Here is a 19,308-nt window from a genome sequence, read left to right as displayed (position 1 = left end):
ATTATATGCTATACCTTTTCATGTCCGTCTTACCTTATTTCTTCTAAATTTTTAAGTTAAGTAACGTCATATAATTTTCAGTAGGAGGTGCAGTGAAACGTTTACTATTACCAGTTCCAAAGTTGATAAATTATTTATGTCAGATTGTCTCTTTTGCTGTTTTATTGGCCTGTTTGTAATTTACATTCTTCGTTCTGGTTTCTTTGAAGCTAATGCTAAAGACCTGTGCTGCCTAAGAAATTACATAATGCGTCTATTCTGTTTAAGTGGCTCACATAAATTTGTCTGTTCTAGGGGGCATTAGTTTTCTCCGAACCGATAAGGACTAATGTATGTATTGATGAGCTTTGAATGTCATGCTAGTGTCCTCGCGGCTGCTTTAATGGTTTGCTAGAAAGAAAAATTTTTCTGATATTACTATCTTCTCGCTGAAATCATTTTTAAAAATGTTTGTAGCTGGCTTAAATCTTTTGGCGAACTTGTTAAAAGGCAGTTAAGATGTCATTGTTTTTAATAAGAGCTCAGATTTATAAACTGCATCCTAAGAGTTATTTACTTGACCCACGGCTTGGACTTCTGATTAAAATTATTCGTGCTGAAGCAAATTGTCATTAATAATCAAATGCTTCAAATGGCTCTGAGCACTATGGGACTCAACTGCTGAGGTCATAAGTCCCGTAGAACTTAGAACTACTTAAACCTAACTAACCTAAGGGCATCACACACATCCATACCCGAGGCAGGATTCGAACCTACGACCGTAGCGGTTGCGCGGTTCCAGACTGAAGCTCCTAGAACTGCTCGGCCACCCCGGCCGCCAATTAATAATCTTTTGCACTCTACTGCTGGTACGTGTTACTCAGGGTCGGGCCCCACCAACGCTTGGTCGGCTTGCTTATCCGCTTGTTTGTCATTTGGAGTGCGTATGCTCGGCAACTCTCGCCGCTGTCTCTCGCTCTGTTTCCTCCAACCACGGCCGCACTGCTTAATGTTGTTCAAGTTTATTTGATACTTGGAATAACTCTTGATTTGTATCCGTTAACGTGCCCTCAACTTAAGCAAATTTTGACGTGTTGGGACCTTAACATATACGTTAATCTGTTGTAACTTATTCTTGTGTTATCGAAAAGTGGTTAATCTTCAACTCATGTGCTTTCCTAGGTTTAAAATTAACTTGCCTAGATATTGGTGTTACATTGTTTCTCATTGTTTTAAGTATGGTTTTCTCCTTTTTTAATCAGTCAAGTTAAAATCATGTTTTATTCTCACCATTTTATAATTAAGGCGGTTCTGGACTGTTCTGGTACTGTTTTTTAGGTTTACGCGTGCCTTTATTACATTATGTGCTTCACGTAGGGCATGTCTTGCCTTAACGATATGAAGTCATCCTAGGCTAAACCTACATTTTCTGTAAATTATTTAAATTGGCAATAAAATGTAAATGAGTTTTTCATTGCTTTGCCTAAAAGGCCAAACATTGAGAAACTCATTTAATTTAAAAAATAAAAAACAAATAAAAGCTTAATTGGTTGCTACATGATGGTGTGAAATAAATTTGAGCTGAACACACTACACACCACAGAATGTTTATGAACTTCATTGGTATAACCTAGGCGTTATGGAGTGTATTGGCTTTACGCAAAATAGTCGAATACTGTAGCATATCCTTGCCCGAAGTACAGTTATAGCACAGCGGTATTACAAGGAGATTACTCGGATGATGTCCCTCTGTTTAGGGGTACTGTAGGCCTCGACATTGTGTTTATGGATGACAATTCCTGCTCACACAGGGCCTCCGAGGTGTTGGATACACTGGAAAGCGAAGATATTGAACGTATGGAATGGCTTGCGTACTCCCCGGATCTAAACCCTACTGAGATTGCCTGATATGCTCTTGGCAGACGTGTTTTTCAACAAACACCCCTTCGTTGGACGGCGCAAGAACTGAAAACCGCCTTGGGGGATGGGCAGGTCCAAAATGTGCGCTGACGCCCGAGGGAACGCGTTTCTTACTGAGAGTCCGATATCGACCTCCATGTCAGCAGTCTGAGCTGTGTCAAACGTGAATGTGATTTATGTCTATTATCCCCCTTTCCCATATGGTGAAATCTGTATAATTTTCGCTGTAAATATACCAATAACCATGGGTTATTCCTGTTCAACAATGTCTCTGATGGTTAGCTACTGCCAAGCAGTGTGCAAATTTCGTGAAGGTTGGAGGTTTGTGGTAATTCAGAAGAAGAAATGCCTCATATCTGTGTAAATAGCGCAAATTTTTTCTGTGTTACGGGTGAACTCTGAAACGGCAATAACGAAAACTTAACCCTCTTGTAAAGAAGAGCTATGAATTTTATTTTGGATATAAGAGAGATGACAGTCGAAGAACTGGGCTACCCTATATATCTGTTCATTATGTATTACACCTCTGATAGACTGGTTAGAGGGATACTCTGCTGTAGCCGTGATTTAAAAGAACCACGCAACGGACTGGTCTTCTAATCTGAAGAAAAGTATGGAATTACCTTGAAAAAAGGAAAAAAAAACTATACAGTATCCTCACTTGCCGTTTACATGACAGTAAAGAGTTACCAATAGCTGTCCTTTCTGATAATGTGAAAGTAAAGACGAATACATTGACGAAGGACCAGAAGGTGGAGAAGGAGATGTGCATACCGGCCGAAAAATTCAGCTCCATTGTAAGTCAGATGAGCTATACTTTTTATGTAAAGGGAGTCTCAACAACCTTGCTTATGATTTAAACTTGTCGAAGGAACAGGAAGAGCGTTTAACATCCCTATATACAAGATGGAATCTTCTGCTTCACGACACTAAAACGTGTTTTTATCGTGCCCTCCATGTCATTTCTTTTTTGAGTGTTTCTCCAAGGAAGACTTCTTTATTACTGTTGGCATTTGGAAGTCTCATTTGCGAAAGCGTGTTATTTTGCCGACAAAGGCTGCAAGACTGCCGTAACCATTTAAAAAAACTATAGTTACATCAAAATGAACCATCTGAAATCTGAATTCATGGCCGAATTATCTTCCTCTAACAGTGTGTACTGGTCTTCTAAATGAAATAAATAAATAAAAAAAATACGTCGAGCAGTGTTATCAAAACGGAAAGCATCTGTGCTTAAAAATAGCCTTTTATAAATGATTTATTCTTGAATTTCGGTTTAGCTATTCTCTTTCACTAGAAAGGCTTGAAGCAACGAATGAAAATTTGCACTAAGGCTGGAACTCGAATCCGGGTCTACTGCTCACTAGGCAGACGTGCTAACCACTACGCCACCCCGGCACAGAGGGTTTACACAACTGCACGGACTTCTCACGCTTGCCTCTCTCCTCAATCCAGATTCCCATTCACTTCTCAGCCTCTTGATATTCCCCAAAACCTCAAACAGCAGGCTCTCCAACTGTACTGGAATAACACCTTAGCATCGAACAAAACGGGGATCCAGCCTGAAACCCATGTATGTGTGCTCTAATCAAAAGAAACTGCGTGTATGGGAATTTGAATTGACGAGGAAAGCGTACTAGGCTAGTCCATGCCTATGTGCAAAGCCACTCTGCCAAGGTGGCTTAGTGGCTAGCGCATCTACCTCGTGAACAAGAAACCCGATTTCGAATCTCGACCTTCTCAGAAATTTTCATTTGTCGTAAATGTATCAGAAACTATACACTATGATTTGAGGAAGTTATTCATCAATTACTGTGGCTAATAACCATTTAGAAATGAGAACAGAAGTCAAAAAAACCTGTAGCATGGATAACTGTACAAATTACGGTCTATATAACTAAAAGGAAAATGCTACAACAGCGTATCAATTCATTCCTATCGACTCTTGATTTCTGCCACCATAAAAAATAATTAGCACACTTTTTATGAAAGTGATCTATTGAAACAGGTCAGATGATGTCCAAAGCCACTGTTCATTAATGATTCGTATAAATATGCAACTGTGTTTCTGCATGTTATATGCAATGTGTCATCATAATTAACTTGCTTTCCAGCGCGGGGTCCACGAGAAAGACAGGCCGCGGCGCGTACGTCACGAAGGTAGTCCTGAACTCGCTCGCTCGCTCAGCTCAGCAGACAAAACGCGTTTCTAAACCTGTTAACTCCAAACTTTAATTTAAGATCAATGTTCGATATAAATTGTATCACGGCTTGTTTACAGCATTTAGTCTCTTCTGCTTAACAGTACTGGAAGTGGTGCGTTATGCAACTGATAATCATTTTAGCATGATCTTATTTTATTGTACGCCAGTACAGCCGTAACAAATTATAAGTAGGCCCATGGACATCCCATCGCTATAGGACTGATAACAGTAAGATTCCATAATAGCGGATTCCAGTAGAAGATTCAGTTTTAGTTTGTACGGACACGCCTAGTTACGAGTTAACAGGTGTAGAAACGTGGTTTGTCTGCTGAGTGAACGAGCGAGCGCAGGACTACCTTCGTGACGTACGCACCGCGGCCTGTGTTTCTCGCAGGCCTCGTTTCCTGCGATTCAGAGGTTATCGGGTGAATCCTTACCATGAGCCTGGTCGGGGTGAGGATGCTCTTGCAGGCCATGGGATGTATGATGGCGACGTAGCGCTCGGTGCAGATCACCACCAGGATGAGGATGGACGCCGTGTAGCTGAGGCTGTGAACGAACTGGAACATCTTGCACAGCGCGTCGCCCAGCACCCACCTGCAAACAGGACACCGGGAGGCGTGCTTCATCTCTCAAGCTTTATGTACTGGATTAGTGGCGTGGCGCTCTAATACTGTGGCTTAAGTCGTGCAAGAAAATCAAGAAGTAATCCACGTTGTAGGTCTGTCACTGTTCTCTAGTTTGCACCTCTACGCCGCATACCGCACTTAACGTAAATCTCTTTCTGACCTTCAAGGATGAAGAGATGCTCGGATCACATTCCATCAAGGACGTTAGTAATTTTTGTATCTAATTACTAGTGGATAACCATAAAACTGACGGGCAGGTTGAGCAGCGATGTGTGGCTGCTTTTCGTAACGCTACGTTGTACGGACAGGTATCGTCATTCAGTGACAATTCAGAAGGCACATTTTATTGCTGGTGTCACGCATGGCAGCTTCCTATAAATGTAGGAAAATGTCAACACAGATGAGCAGGAATAAAAATCCAGGAATGTTCGAAAACAGCATCAGTAGTATGCTGTGTGACAGTCATGTCGCCTAAATATCTAAGCGTAATGCTGCAACTTAGAGGCGGGCTGCTAGATTTGTTACTGGTAGGTTCGATAAACACGCAAGTATTTCGGAGATGAGCACCAATAGGAAACCCTGGAGCAACACAGACCATGCTTGGGGGCAAGGGAGAACCACGATCTCAGGGAATGCAGAAAACATGGTGTAGTCAGATGCAAGTCTTTCAAGAAAAGATTTAATAAAGTCGAAGGTTTTAGGCGGGGTCGAAACTAGAACTTTTTATGGTTAGCTACACGTCGCCATTCGTCTTTAAAAAATCAGAGAGAGAAAGAAACAATTTAAAGATATTCCACTCTTCCCCCTCCCTGCCCTAGGCTCCCCACTAAAAACAATTGTATGGGCGCGTGCCTGAAAGGAAGATGGCGTTCTTTTCGCGAAGCGGTATTTAGAAAATTTAGAGAGCTGGCATTTGAAGCTGCGTGAAGAACTGTTCTACTGTCGCCAGCGAACATTTTGCGTAAGGTCTACGAAGACAAGCTAAGAGAATTTTGGAACTTACGGAGGCATATACTCGTTGACAGTCGTTTCTTCCTTACATTTTTTGTGAATGTAGCAGGAAAGGAGCAATGTAGCAGTCTTGCAAGAGTCACCCTCAGGCAAGGGTTACCCTCAGGCAAACATCATACAATTGATTGCGAAGTGTGTGTGTAGATGGTATACCTGTAATGCAGATGTAGATGTAGATATAAGTATTAATTTTATCTCATGAAATTTGGTAATGACGTTAATCCATCTCTCCATATCCATCCTTCAATGCAACATATTTTTCCTAACGATGGATGATTTGGCGGAGACCTTGGGTTGCTACTATTCAACTAACGTTCAAGCTTGTCGTCATTGTGTAATGCTTGGTTTGAGGCATTTGAGACCGTCCCCCACTGCCGTTTACTGGAAAAAAAAGAAAAAAATAGCTTAGCGAGTATCGGACCAGATTTGCAACTGTGTTCAAGGCTTCCTGGCAGATAGAACTCAAAACTTCAATCTTAACGCAACAACGTCGATACATATAAAGATAATTTCTTGAGTCCTCCTAGGAAGTGTGATAGGACCGTTATTGTTTACAGTGTAATAATCTAGTAGAAAGCGTCGGAAGCTCTTGGCAAATGCTGCAGTTGTCTCTAAAAACGTAGCAACGCTAGAAGACTGTAAAATTTGCAGAATGAGCTACAGAGGATTGATGAGTGCTCCAGGCTTTGGCAGTTGACCCTGAACGTGAATGAATGTAACATGTATACGTATGGAAAGTAATCCACTACTGTAAGAGTACAATATTGATAACAAATTACTGGATCGAATATCTACAGCAAAATATCTAGGAGTAACTATCCAGAGCGACCTTGTGTGGAAAGACGATATAAAACGAAGAGAAGGTAAAGCAGATACCAAACTGAGACTAACAGGAAGAATCTTACGGAAATGTAACTCATCCATCAAGGTACTTGTTGTCCGAAACTCGAGGTTTCGTTTGTCACTCTGGGACCCTCATCAGGTAGGTCTGACAGAAGATACAAGGAAGATGTAACGAAAAGCGGCGCGTTTCGACAATGGATCGTTTGGACGGCGAGAGAGCGTTACAGAGATTCTCAACAAACGCCAGTGGAAGAAGCTACAAAGTGGCACTGTGCATCCCGGACAGGTTTACTATTGAAATTTCGAAAGAGTACTTTCTGGGAAAGTCTGATAGCATATTACTTTTTCCCATAAATGACTCACGAAATGACCACAACGAAAAAATATAAGGAAATCCGAGCTAATACAGAGGTTTGCTAACAATAATTTCTCCACTCGCGGGTGGAACAGGGAAGGCGGGATCAGTTAGTGGTACCACAAGTACCCTCCGCCACACCCTGTCGGGTTACTTGTAGCGTATTGATGTAGATGTAGATGTAGAGGAAAAAATAAACTGATGAACGAAAACATAATGACCACCTGCTTAATAGCTCGTTTGCCCGTCTTTGAAATGAAATACGTAACTGATTCTTCGTATCAGAGAGCCGACAGTTTATTGGTAGGCTTTTGGAGGTATGTGCCATTAGAAGTCTACGCACAGCTCATGTGATGCGCGTAAATAATGGGCCGCTGATTTGTGTACGCGGTGATGGTGAAGCGAAACAGATGGGATATGCATCAGGCGAATTTCGTCGCCGAGACTCCAACGTGAGTTCAGTACAATGCTCGTCAAACCACTGTAGTACGGTTTTGGCTGTGAGACACGGACAATTATAAATATACTGCTGAAAGATGACATCAAGCATGAAGGTATGCAAGTTGCTCACATCCGTCAGCATCTCTTAACTTACTACCACAGGTCCCATGAAAACGCAGGATAATGCCTACCATAGCATAATACTGCTCCTACCAGCCTGCGTCCGCGGTGCGCTGCACGTCTAGAGCCACCGTTTGCCTGGATGACGGCGTTTGTGGAGACGACCATGGACTTATTGAAGTAAAAATGTGATTCACCTGCAGACCTGATACGTTTCCATTGACCGGCGGTCGAATCCCGATGGTCACGTGTCCACTGCATTCGTAACTGACGACGTCGTTGTGTCAACATGTGAACACGTAGGTGTGGTCTGCTGCGGAGCTCTGTGTTGAACAACTTACGACGAACGGTGTGTTCCGAAACACTTGTGCTCTTTCGGCATAAATGCTACACAACAGAGAAGCCTCCGAGCCCTACTCTCTATGAAGAGCCGTGGACGTCCAACTATTTAGCGCCTAGTGGTAGTTACACTGTTGTCCTACCTCTTACCGTAGATGATCATGTCAGGAGCACATCGACGTTCGACCAGCTACGTAGTTTTCGTGACACTCGTTCACAGGTTCTGCAAAATGATAATCTGCTCTTTGGACTTCTCCATATGCAGCCCATATCTTCGCTAGGCTGATCACCTCTTCATCTCTGCTCCGTTTACGTACTTTAGTTACCACGACAAGTGCCCACAACGCCACAAGATGGCATCCAGCGTCGCGTTTGGCAGTGGTCATAATGTTCTGGGTGATCAGCCTAAGTAGTCAGAGGACACGGGGAGAGCGAGGCACGATTTTTTTTAGGCGAAATGAGCATGTGTGATACTGCGTTCATAGAAAAGAAGGGGCGTTGTCGCGGAGTAAAAACGATCCCTGTAACTGCGTTCCACCACGCTTCGTTCTGACGGCCTACGATAGTCTGTTCCTTACGAGCACATGTTTGCATCGCAACATACATGTCCCAAAGAACCATCAGCATCATGATGGTTGGCTCCTCGCCTTCCTTGATGCTGGCGAATCCATATGTTTCCACTGCTCGTCTTGCTCCTTTGCCTCTGGGTGATACAAGCACACATCGGTAGTAATTAGATGATTAAAGAATACACCCGCGTTGCTCTGACACAGCTGCAACATTTCCGCTGCTATGGTTCCAAAGGCTCTTTTATTAGGTGTGAGCCGTGACAAGACCTAGCCGAGAGAGATTTTTGTCAGGATCAAAACTGTTGAAAACTGTTTAAAACTGGTTTATGAGTAGTTTTCACTTTTTTCACTATCTACTCGGCTGTGATGCGTAGATCTCCGACTACCACGGTCTCCACTTCTCTTGCATCCCCTGATTCTTGTTGCAGAGGCGGACTATCACTTCGTTCTTCGTCATTCAGGCTTGTTTGACAATTGCATTCCCTCTTCACCGTGTGACAAAGGCCAAGGCCCTAAGAACAAAATGGTAGGAAATTCAAAAATTCTGGTAAATTCAAAAAATTGTCAAGTGGTACTCGCGTGTTTCCCCACTCAGGTCCTGAGTATAAGTAGGCGGGAAATTAAAAAATCCTAGATGGAGCATTGCCATTTTGGCTGACCTGGAACACTCTATGCTATCTCAGTCCAAGATGGATGCCCTGGAATATGTCATAAAATTTTTTAAAATCATCCGCACAGCTAATTGGTTACAAAGTTATGAATTTTATTAGTGTGTTCTGTGACTGAATTTCATGCTCGATGTTGACTCCTGCATTTGTCTTTGTAGCGTTCCTACTGATCGGATGGATTATAAAGTTTGTGTCATTTCATTATGCAATACTGGACTTAAATTGCAATTTCATGAGTAATTACATTAATCATTTACTATTTGAAACGTTAGAGGCAATCCCACTATTCAAATGGCTCCGAGCACTATGGGACTTAACTACTGAGGTCATCAGTCCCCTAGAACTTAGAACTACTTAAACCTAACTAACCTAAGCACATCACACACATCCATGCCCGAGGCAGGATTCGAACCTGCGACTGTAGCGGTCACACGGTTCCAAACTGACGCGCTTAGAACCGCACGGCCACACCGGCCGGCTCCCACTATTCCAGGTCAGACAGCATACCAATGCGGCATCTTGGATTTTTGATTTTCTCGCGACGTTTTACTTCGCTCAACAGTTATAGTTCCAAATGAGTGGGAAAACACAGTTGAATTACAACAATTTTCAATTTACCTCCAAAATTTAAATTTCCCACCATTTTGTACATAAGGCAATCGGCCTTTGTCAGGAGGGACGAGGGTAGCAACCCCATGACTCAGTGATGTCGTCATCGACTCTGTCCTCGTTCTCCCACTTTTGGAACCATTTCAGCTATGTTCCCCTTCAAACTAAGAATACATATTGCCGCACATTGATACATTTTGTCAGTACACTCCGCCATTCTGTTTTGGCTCTTCTGGCAATGTGCTTCGCTAACGTGGCACTGGGATTTCAAGTAGATAAAAATTACATAACCCATTTTTTTAAGCCATAGTTAAAACTATATAACTAGTCTCGTATTAGAAAGGCTACGAATGGTCCAACGGTGAATGGAAAGTAAAGACCACACAAAAGTATTCTTATAGTTTGCTTCATGTGATGTAAAATTTTGGTCTCAATATCTCATGTGCATAGCACACCAACCATAGGAATTGTTTACGGGTTATTAGTACACACTCATACAACCCCAGAAATGATAAATACATGAATAGCACATTGGGTAACGAAAGACACTCGTCAAAAGGTAAATATTAAATCGAGAAAGGTGTACATGTGCACTACAATAACGATATACAGGGTACGGCAAATGGCGATAGATGACCATAAGCTGAGTATTATGAGATAGAGAGCCAATTATCGGAACGAAGTAAGAAGTATGAGGAACTGGACCAACTGAGAAATATACTTCCATACCGCAAGCTGCTTGCATGTCAGTGCCAGAGGAAGCCATGACTGATACATTGAAAAAAAAAAGTTTTAAATTATGAGTGCATAGCAAAAATGGTTTAAAGGCATTACATGTGCATGAAAATTTTGAACATAATTTCATACAACTTTCGCTGTTTTTCTAGGAAAATGTAACTTTCCTCTGAAACCATTTACCTTTGAGGAATGAAATTGCGACAGTCAATATTCTTAGTACACGTGCAAAAAGTACCATCATATTTAGCTTTCTAGCTATATTACAAAGGACTTTATGTCCTTTTTTATTTTAAAAGTAGCCCTAAAAGTGAATCATTATAAAAATTTTAAATGAATTCGGTTTCAATATATTACTGATAAAAGATGTCAACTTATTAGCAAATAATTTAAATGTATGTGAAAAAATGAAAACTTCCTGAAAAAACGTGCATTGGAAACGGTCAATTTAACATGGTGGAGATGGAAGGTACATCCCCCCTTTACATCAAACATCGTGTAATACAGTTGCTATTTCTTCAACACTTGACACATTTAAATGCGAACGTATCTTATTTCATAACGACTAATCATTCACATAGTTCCCATCGAACTGTCGAATATTATTTTTGCCAACACATTTCCTTGTCTTGCCTCGCAGAAACATTGATTTCACTTAAATCTTCTCTAATATTCGGAATCAATTCCGCTCCAGATTCAATCTACCAGAGCCGTAGCCTATTCGAACCTGGGTCTCCGGCAGAAATGACAAAGCTGTCGCCTCCCTCTTCCCCGCCCCATATTAGCCTTTCTATATTTTTCACCAGCTTCTACCTTAATTACGTCTGTCATGCTGTAAAAACCATATACTTTCCATGTGTAGCAAATGAATGATTATTTTGTTTTCAACCAAATACGTTGCAACCCTCTCCTATTAGGCATCATTAGTGGTCTAAAATGTAATAACAAAATATACACATTCAGTTATGTGATATGGCAGGGACTTACATATACATATTTTACAGTGGAACCTCGCATAGCAAGCATAATTCATTCCAGAATCTTATTCGTAGCGCGAAACACTCGTTAAGCGAAACTATTTATCCCATATAAAATAATGCAAAATAAGATAGTGCGTTCCACGCAGTAAAAGTACTAAAAGTTTTATCTTATTCATGCCATTTATTCAAAGAAATTTATACATACAGTATCATGTTCTTTATTATTGACGATACATTCTTATTTAGTGTGATTCTATCTATACTCACTTGTTTCTGTCGACGCCTCAACACTTGATGAATATGCTACGCATCATTATCGTCAAATAAATTCGTAGCATGCGTAGCCACTGATTTATGCGGATATGATGTTCAATGTACGATGCATCCGATTCCCATGCTTTCAGCATATGTCATTGCGCCAGAAGATTGCAGCTCGCCTGTTACCTCCTCCTCCTCCTCCTCGACTGTAGAACTCCTCTCCACAACTACCTGCCGTGAAACACAGTGTAACTCCTTAAGCTCTTTGGTGATCATTTCTTGGCTGTGATTTTCCACAAGCTCATCGATATCATTGTTATCCGCTTCTAGTCCCATGCTCTAGGCCAAAGACACAATGTACAGGCTCCACAGGCACTGACTCAAATGCCTCAGAGTCACATTCGGTGACGCACTCCAGCCAAAGCTTCTTCCAAGTAGAAGAGAGAGTCCTCTTGGTAACATCTTCCCGCGCCTTCTCTACTATTTTGACCCAGGCAACGATGTGGAAGTGATATTTACAAAACTCTCTGAGAATAAGATTGGTAGCTTCAGTCAACTCAAGGCAATGCTCTAAGAGTGCTTCAGTATAGAGCTTATTAAAGCTAGAAACAATCTCCTCGTCCATAGGCTGGAGTAACAGAGCGGTGCTGGGAGGCAGAAATTGGATCTTGATGAACTGAAATTCTTCAAGGCTGGAAGACGGGCAGGAACTTTGTCCATAACCAGCAAGATATGGAGTGGCAAATTCATCTCTAGCAAATATTTTTCACCGAAGGACTAAACACTTCGTTGGTCGAACCACAAAAATAGATCACGTGTCACCCAAGCCTTGTTGTTGGATCTCTACATCACATTTAACCTGCTCATCTGGACTTCACTACACTTCCTACAGGCTCGTGGAATTTCTGAATGGTAAACAAGCAGCGGTTTAATTTTCAAATCGCCGCTTGCATTGGCACAGAGCAGCAGTGTCAGACGGTCCTTCATTGACTTGTGATCGGGCAATTCTTTCAACTCTGCTGTTATAAAGGTACGCTTCGGCATCTTTTCCCGGGATAGACCCGTCCCGTCACAATTAAAAACCTGTTGAAGCAGATAAGCCTCAGAATCTACCAGGATCTTGAAACTGCTTATGAAGTCCTCTGCTGCCTTTGTGTCGGAGCTGATTGCTTCGCCTTGCCCTCACAACGCTGCGGACTTCGGTTCTTCTCTTAAATTTCTCGAACCAACCACGGCTTCCCTTAAACACTCCTTCGACCGTTGATGGCCGTGGCATCTTCTTAAAGAGGTAGGCGAAAATCATTCTCACCTTCTCACAAATAATATTCTCGTTAATAGTGTCACCTTGCAATTGCTTTTCATTATCAATATAAGGAGCAACCTATCGACATCGTCCAGAATACGAAACCGTTGTTTAGTCAATCGCTTTGAAGTAGTTAACTCCTTAATCTTGTCCTTGTTCTTGAGGATAGTGCAAATAGTTGATGTAGACTGATTGCATGCACGCTCTAAATCAGTAACGCTCACACCACGTTCGCATTTTTCAATGATTTTACGTTTCATTTCTAAGGTATTTTTTGTGTTACGATTGTCTTCTTTTGACTTTATCTTAGGAGAGTTTTCTACGAAGGTTAATAAAATTTGCACACAGAAAGCAATATGTGAACACAAGATTACCAAAATCTGTGATCACAAGCTGGACTAAGACGGTAGGAGAAAGAGCGTTGAACCCAGACAGCAGAACGTACTAAACGCATTGTCCATATGCCGCTGCCGACAATGAAAGGTCTTCATATTTTTGAACGTTTCCCCCGCCGCTCGCGAGTGGCTGATGACGTCACTGTAAATGGTCGTCACTCAAGACCTTAGTGGTCTCTAGAGATAGGTTTTCTACACAAATAGTCACGCAGTCCTCGCAAATTACTGGCCAGTTGTTTGTGAACGCGTCACAGATAGCGTCACAATTGTGTTCCAACGGGTTCAGATCCGGCGAACTTGGTGACGAAAACATTAAAGTGATTTCACTATCACACTCCTCAAACCACTGTAGTATTGTTCTGACCTTTTGTCACAGTTCGCTGCTCGAAAATATCATGGTCGTTAGGGAAGACGCGTAGCGTGAAAAGATGCACGCAGTTGTCATGGTGCCTGCTGTTAATACCACAGGTCCCACGGAAGCCCATACAAATTGCAAAGGTGTGTAGACGGGGTGTGGGCGAGTGAATCTCTGGTACAAGCGCAGGTGAAAGTCGCTACGTACGTGGCGCGGTGCATGTTTCGAGAATCCGTTCGCCTGAAATACTGCTTCTCAGGACACTGTCATTGAACTGTTGTGACAACAAACGTATCTCTTACGATCAGGCGACATGTTTCCTTCGGTTCACGGTCATTCTCAACGATCTCGTGCCCCCTGTAATCGTAAATGATGATGTCGTGAGTCAACATGGGTTTGTGTACTGTACATCTGAGCCCCATGCTCAGAACTGTGCATTCAAAGAGTTACTCCGAAATACCTCTACCCTCACCAGAGTAACACTCTGATCTGCCACAGATTACCGCTTATCCTGCTTTTCATTGATGAAACGTGGAAGTCAAAAAGAAAAAGAAAAAAGACTTTGTCGCATACTGGCGGGTGCAACGTCGCTTCACCACTCTCTGTAGACACATTCGACAGTAGGTCGTTAACACCCAACAAGTTTCGCCTTAAGAATCTGTCCTCTATCAAAGCCACTTATGTTAGTGGATTTCCTCATTTGCTACTCGTATCGTCGCTGGATAGGTTCCCCTTTCGTCCCAGCTCAGAAGAAGACCGTACGAACATCTCCTCAACGATTCATATTGACAGGCTGTGTAGGGCACGACCAGGTATTCAATACATGCAAATAGCAAGACGAAACTCTCAGACTTTTCCGAGAAAATCGAGTTTGACCATTTTGCGTGTGCTTACCTACTTCATATGTTCGTCAGTATTCAATGATTCCGCAGCCAAGCTAACTGGCGCTTAGTTTCATAAGCACGAGGCCTGTGGATAGTCAGCGGTCATAAGAAGTGCTGTACGTGGCAGATATTATTGTTCCCCATGTTTTTATATTCAGCACCATCCTGATTCGTAAAGTACGCCATAGGTTAGACATTGTACTTGATACATACGTAGAGAAAATAATATACAGAAAATGACTGAAAGTTCCTGTGTATACATTTTTTCTAGTCTCATAACGAACATTTTTCTCATCTTTTCAGCATAGAGATTATGAAAATAATAAATGAGTGATTCAACAATGACAGTTAGACGGGATTTAAAAAACAAAAAAAGGGAGTACAGGCAGCGATATTCGATCCATGGAGCACGAGCTTCTGAAACTAACCGCGTATATAAACACGTATAAAATTTGAAATGTCGACGCTCTCGAAAACAGTTGAGAGTTGCGTCTTGCTATTTGAATATGTTGAAGTCGTAGTCGCGGGCTATACATTGTGTGAATATGAATCAGATCGGTGAGGGGGAAGTTCACACGATGCCCCTGTAAGCTACGTGCTTCGCCTAACGGGCCACATAGCCACAATGCCTCCAGACGGCGGCAGTAACTCTCACGGTGGGCAGTGGTCATTATGTTTTGTCTCATTGGTGTATGTGAACTACTAATTTTAAATCTCTGTGAACACCAGTGGCAAAAATAAAAATAGAAAGACGAGAGATTTTGGCACAACGAGAAGGGTTAGGAAAAACTGAATACGACACAATGATGTTTACTTAATTGCAAAGTTCCACATAAAATTTAAGTTTAATAAGACAACATGGGTAAATGTGACAATTTTGTCATCCAAACAATGCTTTTTGTTATTCTATTTATCAAAGCACAGCTGGTTATTTTTTACATTGAAAGAGAACTGTGAACAAACAATATCAGTTCTAAAAGCGAAGCACTGACCACGTCTTTTGAAGCAAATGTATTTTTTTCTTCTTCTAAATAGTGGCGTTTTGCAGTTTCTTGGGATTTTGCGCTGGGCGAGTATTCGCGAAAAATAAAAGCTAAGTAATGGGCCAGTAAAGTAGAGTAATCTCTATGAAAACGAATTGGGATTGCATAAGGTCCTGGTCACTTATTTCTTTTCAACTCTTTCAGTTACCTCTCTATGTCAGGAATGCTTATTACTACCGTGTCCATAAGGCCATAAGGAACACTGTGCGCAGGCCAAACGACGGTTTGACTGTACGATTCGCCTGCGGGAACCACGAACGCGAAATTTTAAAACTTCAGCTTTCGCTTTACTATCTTCTAATGCTAGTCTAGACAAGTTAACGAGTGATTGGACGGAAACCTTAGGCCCGCTTAGTGATTTTACGTACGACCTGAATTTTTTCTGTTTCTCGACCAGATGATTTGCTATAGTAAGATGATGGTAGTTATTGTATATAATTATTGTATGCTTCGCGCGTACATCTTCCCAGAGGTGCTCGAATCTCCGCAAAACTTTACCTGTCGTCATTTGCGCATTCTCTTTTGAAAGAAAAGAGCAACCGTCTTCGTTTCCTCAGCGTTTTCCGTCTGTAATCTACTTTTGGGCACATACTTCTCCAGAGCAAGATTTCCAGAACTACACGATGTCAGTTCATTGTCTAAGTGAGGTGCTAAAAACTGCTTATCTGCTTTTACTAGCAGAAACACTCTCCTTGTGTTCTTAACTGATGAATTAACATTAGTATCCATAGTCGCCATAAAGACATTATGATCGCTAATTCATGTCTCTATACTGAGGCCGTCGATAAAGTCCTGAGGAAGGTACTCCGGCTTAATACTGATTTGCACGACGCCATTTGCTTCCCGCTTGCTGCAGTATTTCAGACACAGTAGTTTGTGGTGAGGTGCTGATGTCAACCTACAGAAGGAACGATAATTCCTTAGTACGACTGCTTCTTGTCTCCGACCAACGTTGCCCGGTGACACAGAATTTTGTGCGGGGTCTATTGCTTACTCTATGCAGGCAGGTGCTGCTGTGGGAGGGTTACTATGTCCTTGAGGCACAATGCAGCGATCCTTCTCTGTGGTTGTTAGATGTGGCCGACCGGAACCTTGACCAATAGTACGCCTGTCGTTATGTTCCTATGAAGTCAACACCGGGACGCTGTCACATCGTAACACCCCAAAAACCTGTATATTGCACGATTTTACAAGCCAATCAAATCAAGACCCACAATGAGGCCTCTTTCCAACTCTGTCAGGTGCTGAAAACGTTACCTTATAAGAGAGTACGCGGCATTTCCGTGTCCTTCACAGCGATCAGCCAGCATATGACGCTCGTCATTTTCCTTATATACCCCATGAAATGGAAATGACCGTTTGGCGTCATTGGCCGGGAGGGCCCTAACGGGGCAGGCCCGGTCGCCTTTGCGCAGGTCTTATTACATTCGATTCCACATTGGGCGACCTGCGTATCGGATGGGGATGAAATAGTGATGAAGACAACACAACGCCCAGTCCCTGATCGGAGAAAATCTCCGACCCAGCCGGGAATCGAACACGGGCCCGTAGGACGGCAATCCGTCACTCTGACCACTTAGCTATCGGGGCGGACATACACCCCATTACCTCTGGTAACAACGCCAAACACGACCAACGCTGATATACTCTGGTAACCGTTCTGCCTGTCGCAGAGAATTGCAACAATCATTTACACATTCACGAAATTACACTGAAACTGGGTGTATCAGTTATTTTGTGAGTCAGTATATTTAAATACCATACGTAAATTGGGAAGCAGAAACTGAGATTAACTGCCTGGCGCCGCGCGGGGTAAGCGAGAGGTGTAAGGCGCCTTGTCACGGTTCGCGCGGCTCCACCCGTCGGAGGTTCGAGTCCTCCCTCGGGCATGGGTGCGTGTGTTGTCCTTAGCGTAAGTTAGTTTAAGTTAGTTTAATTAGTGTGTAGGCTTGGGACCGATGACCTTAGCAGTTTGGTCCCATACAACCTTACCACAAATTTACGAACTGCCTCTCTGCTTTTCTCTGCCTCGTGATGACTGGGTGTTGTGTGTTGTCCTTAGTTACGTTTAAGTAGTTCTAAGTTCTAGGGGACTGATGACCATAGCTGTTAAGTCCCATAGTGCTCAGAGCCATTTTTTGCCTCTCAGCCTGAACTACCTTTCAGAAAATATCGTTTTAATCAACCAGCATATCACATGATTTGTTACTTTCCATACACGTTATTGCAAGATCTAGCCTATGTCTACTTTCACAATGGCATCAACGCCTATACCCAGCAAACTGCGGTTTACGGTACACAAAGTAGTACTAGAATGTCACGCCTCCTGTTACGTCACTATACGCTCAACAAGAAGGACCACTGTCGGCAAAGCTCTGTTATAAAGCTGTGCTCTAGTCGAAGGTGCGCTACGGCATTGCTTTTGTAGGTCTTATCCCACTGGAAATCTCTCTTTAATTCTTCCGAAATTAGAACTTACCTTCGCTGACAGTTCTAGAGCTATCTATTTGCGCGGAATTCAAATCAAAGCGCTAACTGGTATTTCTGGCAGAAAAAAAATCATTGACAGAGACAAAACAAATGGTAAATGACCGAAAAAAATCGTACGACTGCCTAAGGTTTGAACTCTTGTCGTCTTAACTGGTGACATGTAGCCTCCGTATAAGCAGGAATGGATTTAATTTTAGAGTCTGGTATCTGTCGAAGGACCGAATAGGTTGCACGATATTGCTCGGAACGCGTTATTTTGTAATTCTACAAGAAAGTCTCTCCCTGACAAACTCTGCATCTTTTGTAACGCTTGACGCAGGCGGTGTTCGAGCGTCAATGAACACTTGATAAGAGGACCGTGACGTAATATGCAGATATGAGGATCTGCAAATCTTATGTTGGTGTTATCTAGTGAAAGTCTCTCACATAAACAAGCTGTACCCAAAACGCTGTCGAACAATGATTTTAAGATTTATCTTCTTCATGGATGAAGTAACTGATAAAATGGTTCAAATGGCTCTGAGCACTATGGGACTTAACTTCTAAGGTCATCAGTCCCCTAGAACTTAGAACTACTTAAACCTAACTAACCTAAGGACATCGCACACATCCATGCTCGAGGCAGGATTCGAACCTGCGACAGTAGCGGTCGCGCGGTTCCCGACTGTAGCCCCTAGAACCGCTCGGCCACCCCGGCCGGCTGAAGTAACCGATACCTAATTCGCTTATTTCGAAACTTTTTTACACATACGTGCCGGTTCGTATTCATATGTAATTATTACAAAAAAATGGCTCTGAGCACTATGGGACTTAAGAACTACTTAAACCTAACTAACCTAAGGACATCACACACATCCATGCCCGAGACAGGATTGGAACCTGCGACCGTAGCGGTCGCGCGGTTCCAGATCGTAGCGCGCGGAACCGCTCGGCCACTGCGGCCGGCGGAATTATTACAATACGATACCAGTAACCTAAAGTACGGTTAAGTGAACCGTATCATCCAATTTATTATTAGGCCCCAAGGACCGTCATGCTATACAAAATGATCAGAGGAATTTTCTCATTTAAGAAAACATATTCCTCTTCTTATCACCAACGTAAAGAGTAGCGTTCAATATGTAGTCCTGCCAATCTATGTAACTACTTCTTTGTAATAAAATTCCATTTAAATTTTT

General features: G+C 42.4%; 1 protein-coding gene across 1 annotated transcript in view; it reads right to left on the bottom strand.

The window, feature by feature from the left end:
• LOC126263418 (trissin receptor) overlaps window positions 1-19,308 on the bottom strand; it is a 187,711-nt gene that overhangs the window by 115,153 nt on the left and 53,250 nt on the right. Inside the window, exon 3 of the mRNA XM_049960511.1 lies at window positions 4,541-4,700. Coding sequence (XP_049816468.1) covers window positions 4,541-4,700 — 160 coding nt within the window. The remainder of the gene's footprint in view (window positions 1-4,540; window positions 4,701-19,308) is intronic.

The sequence above is a fragment of the Schistocerca nitens genome, chromosome 6, assembly GCF_023898315.1.
Source record: "Schistocerca nitens isolate TAMUIC-IGC-003100 chromosome 6, iqSchNite1.1, whole genome shotgun sequence".
In the NCBI taxonomy this organism is placed as follows: domain Eukaryota; kingdom Metazoa; phylum Arthropoda; class Insecta; order Orthoptera; family Acrididae; genus Schistocerca; species Schistocerca nitens.
The sequence above is the reverse complement of the archived record's forward strand: the minus strand, read 5'-3'. Positions and strand labels throughout refer to the sequence as shown.